This window comes from Pleurodeles waltl, chromosome 1_2 (genome assembly GCF_031143425.1).
Source record: "Pleurodeles waltl isolate 20211129_DDA chromosome 1_2, aPleWal1.hap1.20221129, whole genome shotgun sequence".
NCBI lineage: Eukaryota > Metazoa > Chordata > Amphibia > Caudata > Salamandridae > Pleurodeles > Pleurodeles waltl.
Window position 1 is genome coordinate 1,193,973,644 of NC_090437.1, and position 20,926 is coordinate 1,193,994,569.

The 20,926-nt window shown below is 46.7% G+C and overlaps 1 protein-coding gene across 2 annotated transcripts in view; it reads right to left on the reverse strand.

Moving 5' to 3' along the window:
* Nucleotides 1-20,926, reverse strand: part of HTT (huntingtin) — a 1,416,422-nt gene that overhangs the window by 1,169,612 nt on the left and 225,884 nt on the right. For both annotated transcript variants that reach the window (XM_069203496.1, XM_069203501.1), the window contains 2 exons: nucleotides 19,795-19,913; nucleotides 19,566-19,677 (listed from right to left, as the gene is read on the reverse strand). In XM_069203496.1, coding sequence (XP_069059597.1) covers nucleotides 19,566-19,677; nucleotides 19,795-19,913 — 231 coding nt within the window. The remainder of the gene's footprint in view (nucleotides 1-19,565; nucleotides 19,678-19,794; nucleotides 19,914-20,926) is intronic.

Below are 20,926 nucleotides of genomic sequence, written 5' to 3' on the forward strand. Positions count from 1 at the left end.
GGAAGGGAGAGGAGTCTGCCTCTGACCCAATCGCAGTTCATTAACCACCACTGCAGATCTTTTGCAGTTCCCTCCAAGATCTGAACTGTGTCAGTGAGACTTCCCTGATGAAGTGCCCATTGAAACTTAGGGTCCCACTGCAGAGCTCTCTCATATGCCATCTGGCATGATTGACAAACAGGATGCAGGAGGCCATGAGGCCAACAGCCTCAGTATGTGTCACCGAAATCCAGCATAGAGGCCAAAACAACAGAATCATAACCTGAATATCCTGGACACAATGCTTGGGAGTATAGGCCTGAACTTGCACTGTGTCCAGAACAGCTCTGAAGAAAGGAAGCATTTCAGAGGGAGTAAGATATGACTTAGGCATGTTTATAGTGAACCCCAGAAAATGCAGGAGGTTTGCCGTAGTCTGAAGGTGGGTGACGACAGCCTGGGTGGAAGGAGCCTTCAACGGCCAGTCGTCGAGGTAGGGGAAGAGTGAAACCCCTAACCTGAGCAGATGAGCTGCCGCAGGTTACACCTGTGTGCAGGCAGGATGGGAATATGGAAATACGTATTGTGCAATTCCAACGCTACCATCCAGTCTTCTTGGTCTAAGGGAGACAAAGACCTGAACCAGAGTGAGCATTTAGAATTTCTCCTTTTTGAGGAAGAGATTGACGTCCCGCAAATACAGAATAGGTCGAAGACCTTTGTTCTTTTTGGGTATCAGAAAGTAGTAGGAATAATAACCACTGCCTACTTCTGATATCGGGACCCTTTCTAAGGCTCCTTGTGGTGCAAAACTAAGTGATTCTGCATCAGCTGTTCTTTTGACGGAGGCATAGGGAGAGGGAAAGACTGGAAGGGGAGGAAAGAGCCCTTCTGTATGATCTGCAAGACCCATTTGGCCGGCACTGCAGAGATTTGTTCCAGATATTTCCACTTAGACAATAAAGACTTATCTGGCCAAGGTTAGCCTACTTGTCCTTCATTTGGGGGGGTGGGGAGGGGGTTGTGTAGGAAAGTAGCCTCTTTTTAGCATGGTTACCCCCACTTTTTGCCAGATGTCAGTGTGCTTTGACTGTGTTTACTGGGATCCTGGTAACCAGGACCCCATAACTGTGCTCTCTCCCTCTGGATTTGGTTGCCCCTAACTCTTTACACCCCACAATTGGCATTCTGGGGCCATATAAATCCCTTGTATATAGTACCTAGGTACCCAGGGCATTGGGGCACTAGGGGTTCCCCATGGGCTGTAGCATGTATTGTGCCACCCATGGGAGCCTATGCAAAGTGTGTCTGCAGGCCTGCCATTGCAGCCTGCGTGAAAGGGCGCATGTAACCTTTTCACTACAGGTCACTGAACCAGGTCACTGTAAGTCACCCCTATGGCAGGCCCTACTAGCCCAGAGGGCAGGGTGCAAGCACCTGTGTGTGAGGGCAACCCTGCATGAGAAGAGGTGCCCCCACGAACTCCAGCTCCATTTTCCTGGACTTCGTGAGGGCGGGGAAGCCATTTTACAAGTGTACTGGACATAGGTCACTAGCACTACCTATGTCCAGCTACATAATGCTAGGCATGTTTGGTATCAAACATGTCGGAATCATACCCCAATACTGTTGCCAGTATTGGTTGTATGATTTCATGCACTCAGGGGACTCCTTAGAATCCTTGCAGGGTTTTAACTGGCAGCCCACTCTGCTGCCATCCTACAGACAGGTTTCTGCCCTCCTGCTGCTTGACCAGCTCAAGCCCAGGAAGGCAGAAGAAAGGATTTCCTTTGGGAGAGGGAGGCGGCACCCTCTCCCTTTGAAAATAGGTGTTACACGGCTTAGGAGGGGTAGCCTCCCCAAGTCACTGGTATGCTTTGAAGGGCACATTTTGTGCCCTCCTGCACTGGTTCAGGAACCTCCAGTCCCTGATCTGGTGAAAAACTGGAAAATGGAAAGGGGAGTTACCACTTCCCTGTCCATCCCCACCACAGGGGTGGTGTCCAGAGCTCCTCCAGGTGGCCACTTGGTTCTGCCATCTTGAATCCAATGTAGGCAGTCTGGGAGCATCTGAGCGGCCACGTCAGGCAGGTGACGTCACAGCCCCCTCCTGAAAAGTGGTCAACTTGCTAGGTGACCAATCCCCCTTCCAGGGATATTTAGGGTCTCCCTCTTGGGTGGGTCCTCAGATTCGAAGTACAAGATTCCGGCAGGACTCCTCTGCAACGTTTACTTCCACATCTGGCCACTGGAACTGCAACTGGACTTCACAGGAACTTACAATCTGCAGCTCCAGCAGCTACTTTGCTCTGCAACATTGTTTCTCCGGCTCCTTCCAGCAACTGCAACATTTACCCGGCTGTGCATCCTCTGAGGGCGGCAAGTCTTCAGTCTGAACCCAGATGCAATAAGGAATCTCCCTTGGAGTGAAGGAGTCACCCCTGTGCATCCACAGGCACCAACTGCAACGATGACCGGCTGCATGGGTCCTCTCTCCTGCAACTCTGCGTGGATCCTGCAATGCAGATGGTGGTCCTGAGTGGTCCCCTTGGTCCCTTCTACCAGCTGTCCAACTTAGGAGGTGGTGACTCTTTGCCTCTCCTTGCAGGACAGTACTTCTGTGCACTGCAACTCTTGCAGTTACCAAGGCTTCTTGGCTCTTCTCCCAAGGGATCTTTAAGCTCCATGTAGCCCCGGCCTCCTGCACTCTTCCCAGCAATGTGTGGCCTCCTGCCTGCTATTCCAGCTACATGGGACTCCTTTCCTGGTGTGCTGAGTGGGCCTCACTGCGACTCCTGTGTCTGCTACCTGTGAGTTGCCTAGGAAGCTGCATCCACGACTTCTTGCTCTTCTGACTGCTGGGAGACATTGCAACTCCCCTCCTTGGGTTGATTCCCCTCGGACCTTCCTGGTCCCCGGTAGCTCTGAAAAATCCTCCTCTGCGACTTATGCCTTTGTCAAGGCCTGTTGGTGGTTTTTCCAAACCACCTGCAGACTGCAACTCTACTTCCAACGTGGGACATCGACCGCATCAGTTCCGCAACTCTTCCTCTGCTCTTGTGCTGCATAGCGGACTCCTGGTCTTCACTGTCGAACTGGTCCTGCATCTCCAGAAGGGTGGGAAGTGGCACTGCCCCAAACGGACCCTCCAGCTGGTACTGGACTTGGTCCCCTTAATTTGAAGGTCCTTCTCTGTCTGGATCCATCTTCTGTTGCTTGCAGTCTTCCTTAGGTCTTGCACAGTCCTTTCACAAATTTTCTCTGTGGGTTTGGTACTTACCTTTTGGGCTTCCTAGTTCCTTCAGCTCCCCTCAACAGATTTCACTTCCTTGTGTGGGCGACCGACTTTCGCATTCCACGTACTTGGTATATGGTTTAGTCTCCCCCAGGGTCTCCATTATTTTCTGTTATTTCACTGTTTTCAATTGCTTTCTATGCCAATTCCTGACTTATAATGTGTAGATGATAGTCAAATCAAATCAAATCAAATCAAATCAAATCATTAACATTTATAAAGCACGCTACTCACCCGTGCGGGTCTCAAGGCGCTAGGGGAAAGAGGGGGGGGGGGGGGTTACTGCTGCTCGAAAAGCCAGGTTTTTAGGAGTCTCCGGAATGCGGAGTGGTCCTGAGGCTGGTGGGGAGGGAGTTCCAGGTCTTGGCTGCCAGGAAGGAGAAAGACCTCCCACCCGCCGTGGAGCGGCGGATGGGAGGGACGGCAGCGAGCACGAGGCCAGAGGAACGGAGGAGGCGGGTGGGGACGTAGAAGCTGAGGCGTCGGTTGAGGTATTCCGGTCCCTTGTTGTGGAGGGCTTTGTGTGCGTGGGTGAGAAGTCGAAGGGTGATCCTTTTGCTGACTGGGAGCCAGTGCAGGTATCTCAGGTGTGCGGAGATGTGGCTGTTGCGGGGTACGTCGAGGATGAGGCGGGCAGAGGCGTTTTGAATGCGTGCAGGCGATTTTGGAGTTTGGCGGTGGTCCCAGCGTAGAGGGTGTTGCCGTAGTCCAGGCGGCTCGTGACGAGGGCGTGGGTCACAGTTTTTCTAGTGTCGGCGGGGATCCAGCGGAAGATCTTGCGGAGCATGCAGAGGGTGAGGAAGCAGGCGGAGGACACGGCGTTGACCTGCTTGGTCATGGTGAGAAGAGGGTCCAAGATGAAGCCGAGGTTGCGGGCGTGGTCTGCGGGGGTCGGTGCGGTGCCGAGGGCCGTGGGCCACCAGGAGTCATCCCAAGCGGATGGGGTGTTGCCGAGGATGAGGACTTCCGTTTTGTCAGAGTTCAGCTTTAGGCGGCTGAGCCTCATCCAATCTGCGACGTCCTTCATACCCTCTTGTAGGTTGGTCTTGGCGCTGGCGGGGTCCTTGGTGAGGGAGAGTATAAGTTGGGTGTCGTCGGCGTAGGAGTTGATGATGATGATGTCGTGCTTGCGTACGATGTCGGCGAGGGGGCTCATGTAGACATTGAAGAGTGTTGGGCTGAGCGATGAGCCTTGAGGTACGCCGCAGATGATCTCGGTGGGGTCTGAGCGAAACGGTGGGAGGTAAACTCTTTGGAAACGGTTTGAGAGGAAGGAGGTGATCCAGCCCAGGGCCTGGCCTTGGATCCCGGTGGAGCGGAGGCGGGTGATTAGTGTGCGGTGACAGACGGTGTCGAAGGCAGCCGGGAGCTCGAGGAGGATGAGGGCGACTGTTTCACCGTTGTCCATCAGGGTTCTGATGTCGTCTGTGACTGAGATGAGGGCGGTTTCCGTGCTGTGGTTGGTTCGGAATCCGGTTTGTGAAGGGTCGAGCAGGTTGTTGTTTTCCAGGAAGGTGGTCAGCTGTTTGTTGACGGTCTTCTCTATTACCTTGGCTGGAAAGGGCAGGAGAGAGATGGGGCGGACGTTTTTCAGGTCGCTCGGGTCAGCCGTAGGTTTCTTTAGTAGGGCGTTGACTTCAGCATGTTTCCAGGATTCGGGGAAGGTAGCAGAAGAAAAAGAAGAGTTGATGATGGCCTGGAGGTGCGGGGCAATGATGTCGTCGGCTGTATTAAAGATGAAGTGAGGGCAGGGGTCCGAAGGGGCGCCGGAGTGGATAGAGTTCATGATGGATTTGGTTTCTTCAGTGTTGATGTGGGTCCAGTCGTTGAGGGTGATGTCCGGGGGTGCGGGTTCGGTGATGCTTGGTTGGGTCTGGTGTCCGAAGCTGTCGTGGAGGTCGCTGATCTTGCGATGGAAGAAGGTGGCGAGGGAATCGCACAAATCCTGTGAGGGCGTGACGGCGTTGGAGAACTCCTTGACAATGCTAAAAAGTTCTCTACTGTTGTGGCTGTTTTTGTCCAGTCTGTCGGTGAAAAAGTTCCTTTTGGCAGCGTGGATCAGGTGGTGGTGCTCGCGGGTAGCGTTCTTGAGGGCGTCCATGTTGTCAGGGGTGTGGTCCTTGCGCCAGGCCTTCTCGAGGGCGCGACAAGTTTTCTTTGATTCTTTTAGGGTGTCAGAGAACCAGAGAGGTTTTTTGGTGTTGGCCTGTCGGTGCGTGCGTTTGAGGGGAGCAAGGTTGTCTGCGCAGTTGGAGATCCAGTTCGTGAGGCTGAGGGCTGCGTCGTTGGGGTCGGTGGTGAGGGTGGGTTGGTTGGCGGCGAGTGCGGAGAAGAGTTGCTCTTCGGGGATCTTGTTCCACTGTCGACGAGGGGTGGGTTGAGTGCGTAGGTGGCGGGTCTCGCGTCGGAATGTGAAGTGGACACAGTTGTGGTCGGTCCAGTGTAGAGCGGAGGTGTGGCTGAAGAAGATGTGTTTGCTGGCAGAGAAGATAGGGTCAAGCGTGTGTCTGGCGATGTGGGTGGCGGTGTTCACCAGTTGCTTGAGGCCGAGGTTGGCGAGGTTGTCGAGCAGGGCGGTTGTGTTGGGGTTGTTGTTGTGTTCCAGATGGAAGTTGAAGTCGCCTAGGAGGATGTAGTCCGGCGAGGCGAGGGCGTGCGGGGAGATGAAGTCGGCGATGGCGTCGCTGAAAGGGGCGCGCGGTCCGGGGGGACGGTAGACGAGGGATCCTCTGAGGGTGGTCCTGGGGTCGATGCGAATCTGAAAATGCAGATGTTCAGCGGCGAGAGGGGTGTCTTCGGTGGAGGTGGTGACGCTGATGGAGTCTTTGAAGACGATGGCGATACCTCCTGTTTAGTGTGTTTACTCACCTGCTAGTAGAGTATTGCCTATATAGTATGTTAGTATCTGTGCCATTAAAATAAAGTATCTTTATTTTTGTAACACTGTGTGGTCCTTTCATGTGTGTAAGTGCTGTGTGACTATAAATGGTTTTGCATGAGCTCTGCATGTCTCCTAGATAAGCCATGGCTGCTCATCCACAGTTACCTCTAGAGAGCCTGGCTTCCTAGACACTGACTACACCTCACTAATAGGGGATGCCTGGTATAGGGTGATAACACCATAGGTGCTCAACACACACCAGGCCAGCTTCCTACAGCCTCTTTCCCGAGTGCCCGGAGGACCTCGCGTGGGACGAAGAAAACTTAAGGCTCCTGGAGCAGTCCTGCAACCTCCTCCTTGACCGGGACCTACGAGGAGCCGTGCCAGCCAGCGTCAACTGCTGGGTCGCCATGAGCTTCAGGGAACGTTTCCTCAAAGCTTTCAGAGCCATGGCCTGGCAGTCGGAACACGACTTTGAGTTGTGGTCTCGATCTAAGCACCAGAGGCATACCTTGTGGGGGTCCGTTACCAAAATGACACAATGGCAAGCACCACACAGCTCGAACCCCGTCTTCCTGGGTGTCATCCTCGCACAGACAACAAAAAGTCTTTGACAAAAGGGTAAAAAAAAGGCCTGTCAAAGACACAGGGTAGCTTGATTCCAGATCTGCGCTTTAACCGTCAAGGAAGAAAAAGAACTGACGTACGCGGGCCTGAGTGGTGCCTTAATAGCAACCATGACATCACAGATGGCTCCAGTGAAGCGGAGGATGCCACGCGGATCCAAACGATGTCACCGACGGCGCGCACAAGGGTATTGTTCTCAGCAAACGTTCTGGATTCCAAGGTGATGCCAGGAAATCCTAAAGGACTAACGGTAAGGAATCTGCAGATAGAAATCTCTATCAGATACAAACTTACTTATACTTTTTAGGTGAGTACTCAAATACTTCAATGTTTAGTTTATGTTAATGGTATTTTAATATCTTCTAATATTTATTTTATTGTTGCTCCCTCTTCGTCAGCTAGCAGTCTCAGGGATTAGGATGCTCTTGTAGAGGACTTAGTTCAGTGTGGCCTTCATGCAATGCTGAGCTAAAAGCTTTGCCTTAGCCTAACTCTCATAATATTAGCAGCATAGAAGGAACATGTGTGTGTTGAGGGGTGTGTGGGAAGGCATGGGAGTGGGATAGGTTATACAGGTCAAAGGTTTTTTGGTCAGTCGGAGGTTAGAGTGAGGACTCTAACCCCTGGGATGTAGGAGGCATTCAGGGTAGTGCAGTCCCTCTATTCAGGTCCCAATAGCAGTACTGGGAACCTCCAAGTGTAGAGGGAAACCCTCACTTAAAGGAGTGGCAAAGACTGTCGCTATAATTCCAGTGTTGAGTGTGGGTGTTGGTCAGCAGAATGCTGGTGGTGTGTTCAGCGTTTTCTGTCCATGAAAGGCCTTAATGTCACTTCAGGCTTTAGATTATGTTTGCTTGGGTGAATTTATGTGCCAAATCTGCTTATTACTGGTGTTAATTGTGGTGGATCTTAGCCCCATGTGCTATCATTCTGTGTCTTTTGGTGGCATAGCTTTCTTCAAACATTGTTTCTTTTATATTAGGTCTATGCATTGACTTCTTCATTTATCTTATGTCCCAGATCCTTCTCTTCCATTTTCAAATGTCTAGGAAATTATCTTATTTTGAGAGGTGGGTTATCCACTCATTTGCTGCTCCTACCAAATGAGACATCTTGTGCTGGTACATCCTCATCCAACCCCTCTCCTTATACTGTTGGGTTAATTTTGTTGGCTCAAGTATTGCTGGAGTTAAATCTTCCACAGAGGACCGACGTTCATTGAATCCAGGCATGGGCCCAAATAAAAGACATTATGACCCTGTCCACTATGTTTGTCATATCTTGTGATAAGAATAAGATCAAAAGGCATTGAAACAAGTTTAAGCACCTTTGTAGAGGGCTCATTATAATGATATAAATTCTTTCCTTCAAGGATAGAGGCACTAGTAGCCATTGCCTTTGGTCATTATGTAGGGAGCCAAATAGGGGCTTATAGAAAGTCCCATATAACCTTTAGGGTCCTCAATAATCCTTTTATTTAAATAGTTAACTGCAGGCTTATGTTGGCCTCATACCCAGCTAAGTGGTAATTTGTAAGTCGTTTAATTAGTGTCCCTGTCATCATTTATCAAGATGCAACCATTCAGTTCTAAGGACACGGAGTTTATATCCAGAGATAGAGGTTAATTTGTCTGTCATACACAGGAAGACAGTAATATGTTTTTCATGAATAGGGGTACAAGATTGGCCACTGCTAAGGTCCTGATTCCCTTTATGGTGGGGTCTGATCATATAATTTCTGCCACTAGAAGAACAGAAACTGCAAAGAGGAAGGCTGACACTCTCGACTTCCCTGCAGCACTTGGGAAGCAGAAAATAAATCCTTTAATCTAATATTTGAGGACTAATCTGTTTGCAGTTTGCTTACTAAGGGCACAGATCTTGGCAGAAAGTGAATCTTTAATGATCGGTGCTGACAAAGACACTGTACTCAGATAAAGGTCTCTTATGCATCAAATTGCATCAACAGGCATTCCTGCATAAGTTGCTCCTGAGTCTTGTTCCCAAGCGAAAAGTGTTCTAACACTGTATCACCCGCTCAAGCGGTCAATGAAGCTGCCATGAATGGTGTGAATTAGATGGGTTATGAACTTGTCAATTTTAATGGAGACCAATCAATCAATCCATCAGCAATTTGTAAAGAACACTACTCACCTGTAAGGGTCTCAAGGCGCTGACCAATTTACTTACAATTTTCAAGACAGTTTGGGGTGTATTGGTAGGATGCAGATGAAGCTTTTTCTAGTTTTGCGATTAAAGTAAATGTAGCTCCTAACTATGTTTTAGAATGAAAATGTCACTTACCCAGTGTACATCTGTTCGTGGCATCAGTCGCAGTAGATTCGCATGTTCTGCAATAGCTCGCCATCTGGTGTTGGGCCGGAGTGTTACAAGTTGTTTTTCTTCGAAGAAGTCTTTCGAGTCACGGGACCGAGTGACTCCTCCTTTTGTCTCCATTGCGCATGGGCGTTGACTCCATCTTCGATTGTTTTTCCCCGCAGAGGGTGAGGTAGGAGTTGAATTGTAGTAATAGTGCCCATGCAATGGAGTGACTAAGTATGCACCTATTTAAGGTTGAGATGACACATATATAAATAATTGAAGGTAACTTCCAAACTGCTACAGGCTCCCGGGGAGGCGGGTGGGCACATGCGAATCTACTGCGACTGATGCCACGAACAGATGTACACTGGGTAAGTGACATTTTCAGTTCGATGGCATCTGTCGCTGTAGATACGCATGTTCTGCATAGACTAGTAAGCAGTTATTTCCCCAAAAGCGGTGGATCAGCCTGTAGGAGTGGAAGTAGTCTGAAATAATGTTCTTAATACAGCTTGACCTACTGTGGCTTGTTGTGCGGATAACACGTCTACACAGTAGTGCTTGGTGAATGTGTGAGGCGTAGACCATGTGGCTGCCTTACATATTTCTTGCATTGGGATGTTTCCTAGAAAGGCCATGGTAGCACCTTTCTTTCTGGTTGAGTGTGCCCTTGGTGTAATGGGCAGCTGTCGTTTAGCTTTAAGGTAGCAGATTTGGATGCATTTAACTATCCATCTGGCTATACCTTGTTTTGAAATTGGGTTTCCTGCATGAGGTTTTTGAAATGCAATAAAGAGTTGTTTAGTCTTTCTGATGTTTTTTGTTCTGTCAATGTAATACATCAATGCTCTTTTGACATCTAATGTATGTAGCGCCCTTTCAGCTACGGTATCTGGCTGTGGAAAGAACACTGGAAGTTCCACTGTTTGATTTAGATGGAACGGTGAAATAACCTTTGGCAAAAATTTAGGATTGGTCCTTAAGACGACTTTATTTTTGTGTAGTTGCATAAAAGGTTCCTGTATTGTAAACGCCTGAATCTCGCTTACTCTTCTTAGGGAAGTAATGGCGATGAGAAATGCCACCTTCCAGGTTAGGAACTGTATGTCGCAGGAGTGCATGGGTTCAAAAGGTGGACCCATAAGTCTAGTTAGGACAACATTTAGGTTCCATGAAGGAACAGGTAGTGTTCTTGGTGGTATAATTCTCCTAAGGCCCTCCATGAATGCTTTAATGACTGGTATCTTATATAGGGAAGTTGAATAGGTAGTCTGCAGGTATGCAGAAATTGCTGCAAGGTGTATTTTAATGGAAGAGAAAGCTAGGTTAGATTTTTGTAAGTGAAGCAAGTAACCCACTACATGTTCTGGAGTTGTGTGTAATGGTTGTATTTGATTAATATGGCAGTAGCAAACAAACCTCTTCCATTTACTTGCATAACAGTGCCTGGTGGATGGCCTTCTGGCCTGTTTTATGACTTCCATACATTCTTGGGTAAGTTGTAAGTGCCCGAATTCTAGGATTTCAGGAGCCAGATTGCTAGATTCAGCGATGCTGGATCTGGGTGTCTGATCTTTTGGTTGTGCTGTGTCAACAGATCTGGCCTGTTGGGCAATTTGATGCAGGGTACCACTGATAGGTCTAGCAGCGTTGTGTACCAGGGTTGCCTTGCCCAAGTTGGTGCTATCAATATGAGTTTGAGTTTGCTTTGACTGAGTTTGTTTACCAGGTAAGGAAGGAGAGGGAGAGGAGGAAAAGCGTAAGCAAATATCCCTGACCAGTTCATCCATAGGGCATTGCCTTGGGATTGTTTGTGTGGGTATCTGGATGCGAAGTTTTGGCATTTTGCGTTCTCCCTTGTCGCAAACAAGTCTATCTGAGGTGTTCCCCAGAGTTTGAAATAAGTGTTCAGAATTTGGGGGTGAATTTCCCATTCGTGGACCTGTTGATGATCTCGAGAGAGATTGTCTGCGAGTTGATTTTGGATCCCTGGTATAAACTGTGCTATTAGGCGAATTTGGTTGTGAATTGCCCAATGCCAAATTTTTTGTGCTAGCAGGCTTAACTGCGTGGAGTGCGTCCCCCCCTGCTTGTTTAGATAATACATTGTTGTCATGTTGTCTGTTTTGACGAGAATGTATTTGTGAACTATTATTGGTTGGAAGGCTTTTAGTGCTTGAAAAACTGCTAGAAGTTCTAGGTGATTGATATGCAGTTTTGTTTGATGTACGTTCCATTGTCCTTGTATGCTGTGTTGATCGAGGTGTGCTCCCCACCCTGTCATGGAAGCATCTGTTGTTATTACGTATTGTGGCACTGGGTCTTGGAAAGGCCGCCCCTTGTTTAAATTTATGTTGTTCCACCACAGAAGCGAGAGGTAAGTTTGGCGGTCTATTAACACCAGATCTAGAAGGTGACCCTGTGCTTGAGACCACTGTGATGCTAGGCATTGTTGTAAGGGCCTCATGTGCAGTCTTGCGTTTGGGACAATGGCTATGCATGAAGACATCATGCCTAGGAGTTGTAATACCATCTTTGCCTGTATCTTTTGTGTTGGATACATGCGTTGTATGATGATGTTGAAATTTAGAATTCTTTGTGGACTTGGAGTGGCTACTCCCTTTGATGTGTCTATTATGGCTCCTAGGTATTGTTGTACCTTGCGCGGCAGAATGTTGGATTTTGTAAAGTTGACGGTGAACCCGAGTTTGAAGAGGGTTTGTATGATCTGATTTGTGTGATTTGAGCACTGTATGAACGAATGGGCCTTGATTAGCCAGTCGTCCAAATATGGGAACACATGTATTTGCTGCCTTCTTATGTGTGCAGCGACTACCGCTAGACATTTGGTAAAGACTATTGGTGCGGTTGTTAATCCGAAAGGCAGTACCTTGAATTGGTAATGTATTCCTTTGAATACAAACCTTAGGTATTTCCTGTGCAATGGGTGTATTGGTATATGGAAATAAGCATCCTTGAGGTCTAAAGTTGCCATGTAGTCGTGTAGTTTTAGCAATGGCAATACTTCTTGTAGTGTGACCATGTGGAAGTGGTCTGATTTGATGAAAGTGTTCACTACTCTGAGGTCTAGGATTGGTCTCAGTGTTTTGTCCTTCTTTGGTATCAGAAAGTACAGTGAGTAAACTCCTGTGTTTATTTGTGTGTTTGGCACTAATTCGATTGCATTCTTTTGCAATAGTGCCTGCACTTCTATCTCCAGGAGATTGGAATGGTGTGTTGTTAGATTTTTTGCTTTTGGTGGTATGTTTGGAGGGAATTGAAGAAATTCTATGCAATAACCATGTTGGATAATTGCTAGAACCCAAGTGTCTGTAGTGATTTTCTCCCATGCTTTGTAATAATGACCTATTCTTCCCCCCACTGGTGTTGTGTGGAGGGGGTGAGTGACATGTGAGTCACTGTTTAGTAGTAGGGGTTTTGGGGCTTTGAAATCTCCCTCTATTTCTAGGGAATTGCCCTCCTCTATATTGTCCCCGAAAACCTCCTCTATACTGTCCCTGGTAACTGGACGGTGTGGCTTGTGAGGTGCTGGCTTGTGTGCTTTGACCCCGAAACCCCCCTCGAAAGGGCGTTTTACGGAATGTGCTGTAATTCCCTCTGCTCTGCGGGGAGTAGAGTGCGCCCATGGCTTTGGCAGTGTCTGTATCTTTTTTGAGTTTCTCAATCGCTGTGTCCACTTCTGGACCGAACAGTTCTTTTTCATTAAAAGGCATATTGAGAACTGCTTGTTGAATCTCTGGTTTAAATCCAGACGTTCGGAGTCATGCATGCCTTCTGATAGTTACAGATGTATTAATTGTCCGTGCAGCTGTATCTGCAGCGTCCATGGAGGAGCGTATCTGGTTGTTGGAGATGGCCTGTCCCTCTTCAACCACTTGTTTTGCCCTATTTTGTAAGTCCTTGGGCAGATGTTCAATGAGATGTTGCATCTCGTCCCAGTGGGCTCTGTCATAGCGCGCAAGTAGTGCCTGGGAGTTCGCGATGCGCCACTGGTTTGCAGCTTGTGCTGCGACTCTTTTACCAGCTGCATCGAACTTGCGGCTTTCTTTATCTGGGGGTGGTGCATCTCCAGATGTGTGAGAGTTGGCCCTTTTCCTAGCTGCTCCTACAACGACAGAGTCTGGTGGCAGCTGTGTAGTGATGAAAACCGGGTCCGTAGGAGGCGGCTTATACTTTTTTTCCACCCTTGGTGTGATTGCCCTACTTTTGACCGGCTCCTTAAAGATGTCTTTTGCGTGCCGGAGCATACCAGGGAGCATAGGCAGGCTTTGGTATGAGCTGTGGGTGGAGGAGAGTTTGTTGAATAAGAAATCATCCTCGACCTGTTCTGAGTGGAGGCTTACGTGGTGAAATTGTGCTGCTCTAGCCACCACTTGAGAGTACGCGGTGCTGTCTTCTGGTGGAGATGGCTTTGTAGGGTATGCCTCCGGACTGTTATCTGACACTGGGGCGTCATATAGGTCCCATGCGTCCTGATCTTGGTCACCCTGGCTCATGGTGGTGTGAGCTGGGGAGTGTGATGGAGTTTGTGCTGGTGAAACGTTAATCACGGGCGGAGGAGAGGGTGGTGGTGTAACTCTTTTCACCACTTTTGGTTGTGGTGTTTGTTCCGTCTGGAACTCCAACCTTCTCTTTCTCCTAATGGGGGGAAGGGTGCTTATTTTTCCTGTCCCCTGCTGAATGAAGATACGCTTTTGCGTATGGTCTACATCAGTTGCTTGTAGCTCTTCCTCAAACCTATGCTTCTGCATTTGGGAGGTTAGCGAGTGCTCTTCTGTATAAGAGCCTGAAGCTGGGTCGCTTGCAGTCTGTTTCGGCATCGAAACTTTGTCTGCGTGTTTTTTCGGCTCCGAGGTGACTTTTTTCCTTTTCGAGGCCGAAACCTCTCGGCGTCGATCTGTTTCGGTGCCGCTGTCTCGGCGTCGAGCCGTGTCCACACCGGCATCTCGGTGTCGAGGCTTGTCTCCAGCACTTTCTCGGTCCCGAGAAGGCTGCGTGCCGGTGTCTCGACCGGAGTCGGACGATCTCGGCACTGTTTGGGCCTTTTTCGGTGCCGACGGTCGGTCGCCGATTTTATGGGTCGAGCCATGGCCTGGTGGCAGTGGCGTCCCCTGGGCCTTGTAAATGTTCCTTTGAGTGGATTTCGACGTCTTACTCACGGTTTGTGTATCGTCGAATCCTTCGGAGTCTGAGTCTTGGATCGAGAAGGTACCTTCCTCTTCTTGTTCCTCGAACTCCCGTTGGGCTGTCGGAGCGGACGCCATCTGAAGTCTTCTGGCTCGACGGTCTCGGAGTGTTTTTCGGGACCGGAACGCACGACAGGCCTCGCAGGTGTCTTCGCTGTGCTCAGGTGACAGGCACAGGTTGCAGACCAAGTGTTGGTCTGTGTAGGGGTATTTATTGTGGCATTTGGGGCAGAAACGGAACGGGGTCCGTTCCATCGGCGTTCTTCAGCACGCGGTAGGGCCGACCAGGCCCCGACGGAGGATCGAAAAAACTACCCCGAAGGGCACCGGAGCTCTCCGATCTTCGATGCGGTGTGGAATCTAAGTACGCCGATCCCGAACGCAACAATACCGACGAAAATCTTCCGAAATTAGCTAATTTTCCGTTCCGAAACTCGGAGCGACAGGAACACGTCCGAACCCGATGGCGGAAAAAAACCAATCGAAGATGGAGTCAACGCCCATGCGCAATGGAGACAAAAGGAGGAGTCACTCGGTCCCGTGACTCGAAAGACTTCTTCGAAGAAAAACAACTTGTAACACTCCGGCCCAACACCAGATGGTGAGCTATTGCAGAACATGCGTATCTACAGCGACAGATGCCATCGAACAAAGAAGATATTGCGGGCTCCTTGAGAAGAATGGGGCTAAGAAGTCTTTATATCTTTTGCAAAACTGGTTTAAAAAAAAAGTAGTCAAATGGAGCCAAAAATGTGACTCAAAATCAATACTAATCCTACATTCTTGCTCACCACATTGGCTTGTCTTCCAAGTTGTCAATATAGATGTTGAGATCCCTAAACAAGGGAATTATCCAATTTCATTATATTCAATTTGCTGACCCCTGAAAACTAAACTAAGCTAAACTTTTGAACTGAAGATCACAATGCAAGGCAACAGTAAACACTGAGCAATCCTGCAGAAAAAAATCTTTGACAGATAACAATAATGTATCTTTAAAAGAATTTCTCACAGCCGGTTCTGGCCGTAACCGTAAAATACCAACAGCAGTTATGCGACTCCTTAACAGGGGTGAATAGCATAAGGCCTGGGAGGAGACAATACTTCAGCCCAGGTCCAGATATCACCAAAACGTGAAAGGGTTTCTGTGGTAGCTCCTTAAGAGCTAATAGCAAGGTATTAATGCATGCTAATCATGTTCTATATTTCCACTAACCTCTAGTGAGTGGGTAGAGGCGCTGGATAAAATGCAACAAAGTTCGCTTGGGGAGACGTGCCTGTGCATTGAGTGCTTCTGACCCTCCAAACCTGCGTACATTTAGGCAATCCAAACCATCACCTTATGTATGAGTTTGCTTCTTGGACGCTTACATGCTGTGTCCCCTGAGCTACCAACTATTAGCATGAGCACTTTTGGGGTATGCCCAGGAGGTCCCTCCAGGGGTCCACCTTACTGTGATGCTTTTACTCCTAGCCAAGAGCAGTGTAGCCATCCATTGTGGAAGGTGTCCGGCTCCCAATATGGAAGATTAGCTTCCAGATGCAACCCGCCAGGAGCAACTCTCCGCGTATTAGGAGCTCATGCAACTCCCCCCACGATATTTGAGAACCATTGTTAACATACTTCAGACAGAGAGACTCACCCCACCAGCAGACTATAGGGAGCCTCCTTACTGGAGACTGACACCTCCCCCCTTTAACGCTGCAGTCGGCATCCCAACACCTTATCTTCACCTGCCCCTCTACCCCAATCCCTCTGTTGCCGGAATGTCCGTAGCCTGCAAACAATCTGGGCCATCATCTAACATGTACTGTTTAGTTCTTTGTTTATATCGCTATGGGAAATGTTTTACTGCTACTGTGGTTAATGTATCCTTTTATTGGTAGGTCATCGTGCTATCTCTATCCTTCCTTCTCGTTGCTTTCACACCGTACCCTTTCCCCTTGTTGATGTACCATTGTTTGTATTTCTAAAATGCCAATAAAACATTAAAAAAATAAACTATTAGCCTGAGCTGCTAACAGAACACTACCACAGCCTGTAGAAGCACTTATTAAAATGCCTCCTCATTGACCATGCATTTCAAAGGTCCAGGCTCACCAGCATGGGTGTAGCAGTTAATTAACTTTTGGAAACCAAAACATATTACCGTGCGGTAGCCCGATTTCCATATCTTAGTGCCGCCATTACACACACGAAACAGTGGAGCTGTTCACTTGACTACATGAAAGCATCCCTTGAACTCAGATATGACCATTTTAGGTTTTTTATTTGGATTGACATTCCCAAGTGGAACTTGTTAGATATAGCCACAAAATAGTGGAGCTGTTCACCCAACTACATGACAGCATCCCTTAAACTCAGATATGACCATTTTATGTTTTTTATTTGATTGACATTCCCAACTTGGTACCTGGAACTTGTTAGTTATACGTTGCAGTCCTTAATTCGATCATTATTGCATCAGTCACTGCAAGGCCATCTTTTCCTTGCAAGCGCCGTACTTGGTTTCCTATGCTCTGTGGATTACCTTCACCATTTTCTTGACAAGAAAACATCAGGTAATGAACCGGACCAGTAAATATTATTAGGTAATACAACTGACATACATGTAAAAGCCTAAGCACCAGCACGTTATGAAATTTACAGAGTGACTAAATATGGTGTATAGATGGTGAATTGCATGTTTAATCACTTCTCTTTTAGTTCCCTACAAGTTAAATGTCTTTAATTGACTGCCGATTGTCTATAGAAGCCCCTGATAAAGGGTAAACTCCCAAAATGCATTAGGGTACAGAGGAAAAGTGAAATTAATTTATATAAAACAATGTATCCCAAATGTGTCCTAATGCTAATAAATATGTTCTGATTTAATTATCACAAGTGCCAAGTGGATTTTATTCTCAAAGTCTAGAGTAATTGAAGCAACTTTAGTCAACAAGCCAGGCAGCAGAAGACACTGACCTGACTTGGTTCAGTGCTACAAAAAGCAATATTAGCCACAGACTGAAGAAGCGATTTTCTTTGGGTATGCCAAGACTGACTAAAAAATGATTGATATTTTGCATTTTTCTCCAGCAAAAGAAAGCAGACGTTAGCAATATTTAATTGCACGGTTTAATGGCATATATGATCTGCATAGTGTGACATAGAAAATCACTTTCACACAGGACAATCAAGTACCAAAAGCAAGTTTCCTTCAATGTCTGCACCACAGACTATCACAATTTGAAGGAACCTGCCAGTGAGGTGTACAGAATGTGAGGCAAACTGAGCATCAGCTTACAGATATGCAGGCTTACCCCGCATACGAAAAACCTCGGCTGTTGGGAGATCCTTCGCCTACCTCGCGGCAAAGAGCTAAAACACCCTACCCACGCACCTCAGGCAGCCACCATCACTACCTGAATTCAGGAGGGACCTTTAAATCTGGCTCTTTGTCTGAAGCTCAGAATACAAACCCCCTTAGCGCCTTGAGATCCTTACGGGTAAGTAGTTGCGCTTTATAAATCCTGATTTTATTTGTATTTAACTGCCAAGGACAGGAGTGTGGTGAATCCTAGTTTGTTTTAATGGGAGACAGGAGTTAGCTTAGCCTTTGGTTTGCAGACTTGTGCCACCGTCACCTAGCGACTTTTACTCTACTTACCTTGCTCTGTTTTAGCGCATTTATTTAATTATATCTTTTAAGATGACTGCCTTGTTTTTAGTTAGGCCTATGTTTTAGTTTCACATTATCAGTGCCACCGCGCTAAGGCGTCAATATCAAGCGACAAAGATAAACTGTAGGTGTTCACTTTAGGTACTTTCCCTCTTCACGCCTTTGAGGGAATGGTTTATAAATATTGCCGTCCCAAGCATGTCTTGTTATCTATTGTTTGGGAACAGACCTACGTCAGGGCTCCGAGCAGATCTGTATAAATGCACCTCACTTAGGCAGATAGTCAGAGGGATTCCGATCAGATGCCATCGCTGCTGCACGGCACCTTGACGCTGACCCAGTCTTCGTGTCCATACGGAGTCTGAGTTAGAGACCTTATTCCAAGGTAACAAGGGTTGGGGGACTCTTCTCATGGACATGGGCATTAGCACATTAAGGTTTAACACACCTAGCTCTCTTTTAGGTTAGAGATTAGGAACATGGCATTAGGGTATTAAGACATATTACATATCTCATTTCACTGTTACTGCTAGATGGTGGGGTGGGGGTCTTTGTATTAATGATTCTTGTATTTATCTTTCTGTTTCTTGCACTATTATCCTAATCATTGCAGCCCATGCAACTTTATCATAGATTGCAGTTTTGTTAAATAAAACCTATTAAAACCTTACTGCATCTTCTTCATTGCCTGTATGTGATTGAGACATGTTGCTTATGTGAGAAGGGGGTACTCTCTGTTTAACCACGACACTCCCTGAGATGTCTCACACTTGAGTCCATGCATAAAGGCTGTCACAAATCACCTTCTATTGTTTGGGTTTTTGGGGAGGTGCTGCTTGTGAGCCGGGAGGGTTGGGACAACAGTTGTGATCTGTTGTAAGATTGGCATAGTCGCCTACAAACATAAGTACTGTCATCCTTCAACCAGCAGTCTTGCCTAGACCAAGAGTCAAACTACGACAGGAGCCTGTGTTGTACAAAGTGGAAGAAGCAAGAAAACGTTTATGCTCCCAAGGCATAGAATGTGCATTTTCCCAAGCCATTTGTCACAGTTGTGCCTCTCTAAATCAAAATGGCTTGTGTGTTCTCTTGAGCTACCTAACATTCCTATAAACTCTTATTCTGCCACACTGTGAAAAGTTTCTTGACGATTCTTAGTTTACCACTTTCTATCTCTCTCCTCCTTCACTGTCCAACTTTGTCTGGTGAGAGGTTTAAAGTAAGCACAAGACACAGCATCAAGATGGAGATTATTAGGGGAAATTATAGTTCTCAATCAAGTGTGGTGGCAGCAGACAAGAGATGTCACGTGTAAAATGAGGCAGCAGCTTTCATTCCTTTATTTGAAGGTGATTTAAAATTATATCTCAATTACTTTTGTGTTATCTGTCTAACCGAAATACAATGCACCAACATGCAATCAAGAAAAGTAGTAAAAGATTAACAATACATCCAAGATATGTTTTGAGTGTGAATCATAATGCAAGAATTTATGCAAGTACTGAAAAATCTAAATCATGTGTATGTACAATAGTTAAGGTTAATAGGCAAGGGTGTGAATGGATTTATAGTAAACTAGTAATTAAACATACCCCCCTTCTGTCCAGTTAGCAGAAATGACGCAGATAAGAGACGCACACAGTGAACCAGTGGAGCAGTGTTCCCATCTGTATATTGGCCAATATCACCTTTAATTCTGGAAGGCTAAGGAAGAAAAGGGCAAATCCAATGTAAAACATGACAAAATGTATTACAATTCATTTTCAAATAAATTGCCAAATCAGAATTTAGTGTACAAAGACTTTACTTATTCAGACTAACCTTGTGGTCAAGCTCTCCTGTCTCCAGACCGTCTTCCCTGGTTATGAAACGATCCACACTTCCATCAGAGGACTGTCGACTGTGGCCCATGTTTTTTAATAAATGGCTTTGTTTCAGTGCTTTGTAGTGAGAAAGGGAACAAAATAACTATTTTGATCAGTCCGCAAAAACAGGTTTTCTATCTAAAAAATACTAATTTGCCAACCTAAAAAAATCCAACCCATAAAGGCAGGCTCAGGTAATATGATGTTGCAGAATACTTAGACAAACCAAATTACCTCTCAAGTTATCAAACTCCAGGATCTAAATCCAGGATTATTCACAAATAAATGCACTGACAAGAAAGTAGTTACTTACCTGTCCTGTTCGCCAACATTAGTGTCTTGTATAAATTCACGTTTAACTCATTCCCTGGGGTCAAACTGGGAATCCCCACTACATTAAAATAGCAGTTTGCAGTGTGTAAAATGGTTATAGGCCTGAGACTGAAGCAACATTGTATATTTAGTAGCACATCCACCTTATTTGAAAGAAAAAAAAAAACTTTACTCAATGAGGTGGAAACTTCAGCTCTCCTACTTTGCCTGGGGGGCACCAAAGCTCAGATTTCAAAGCCGAACTGTGAGAATAATACTGCATGAGTGTCTGACTGTGGAGGAGGGAGGGTCAAATGTGACTTTGTAAAAGGGTTTTATGACGGAACCACACATGCAAATTACCATGCATGCCATTACAACACGTGTCATTACAACACATGCCTCTTTACCATAAAAAAGTTTACCACGCATATCCCTTTACAAATAAAATTGTTATAAAGGCATGCTTGCTAAAAGCATAAAATGGTAGAAATGTAAGTAGTAAGTATTATATATATATATATATATTCTTAATCATAAAATCAATAAATAGCAGCACTCTCAGGAGGACAAAAGAGAAAAAAGTTTATTCAACACAACGCGTTTCGGCTGACTAGCAGCCTTGGTCACGTGACCAAGGCTGCTAGTCAGCCGAAACGCGTTGTGTTGAATAAACTTTTTTCTCTTTTGTCCTCCTGAGAGTGCTGCTATTTATTGATTTTATGATTAAGAAGAGATTAACCGGAGCGCTCTGCCGGTATTTTTTGCTGCACCAC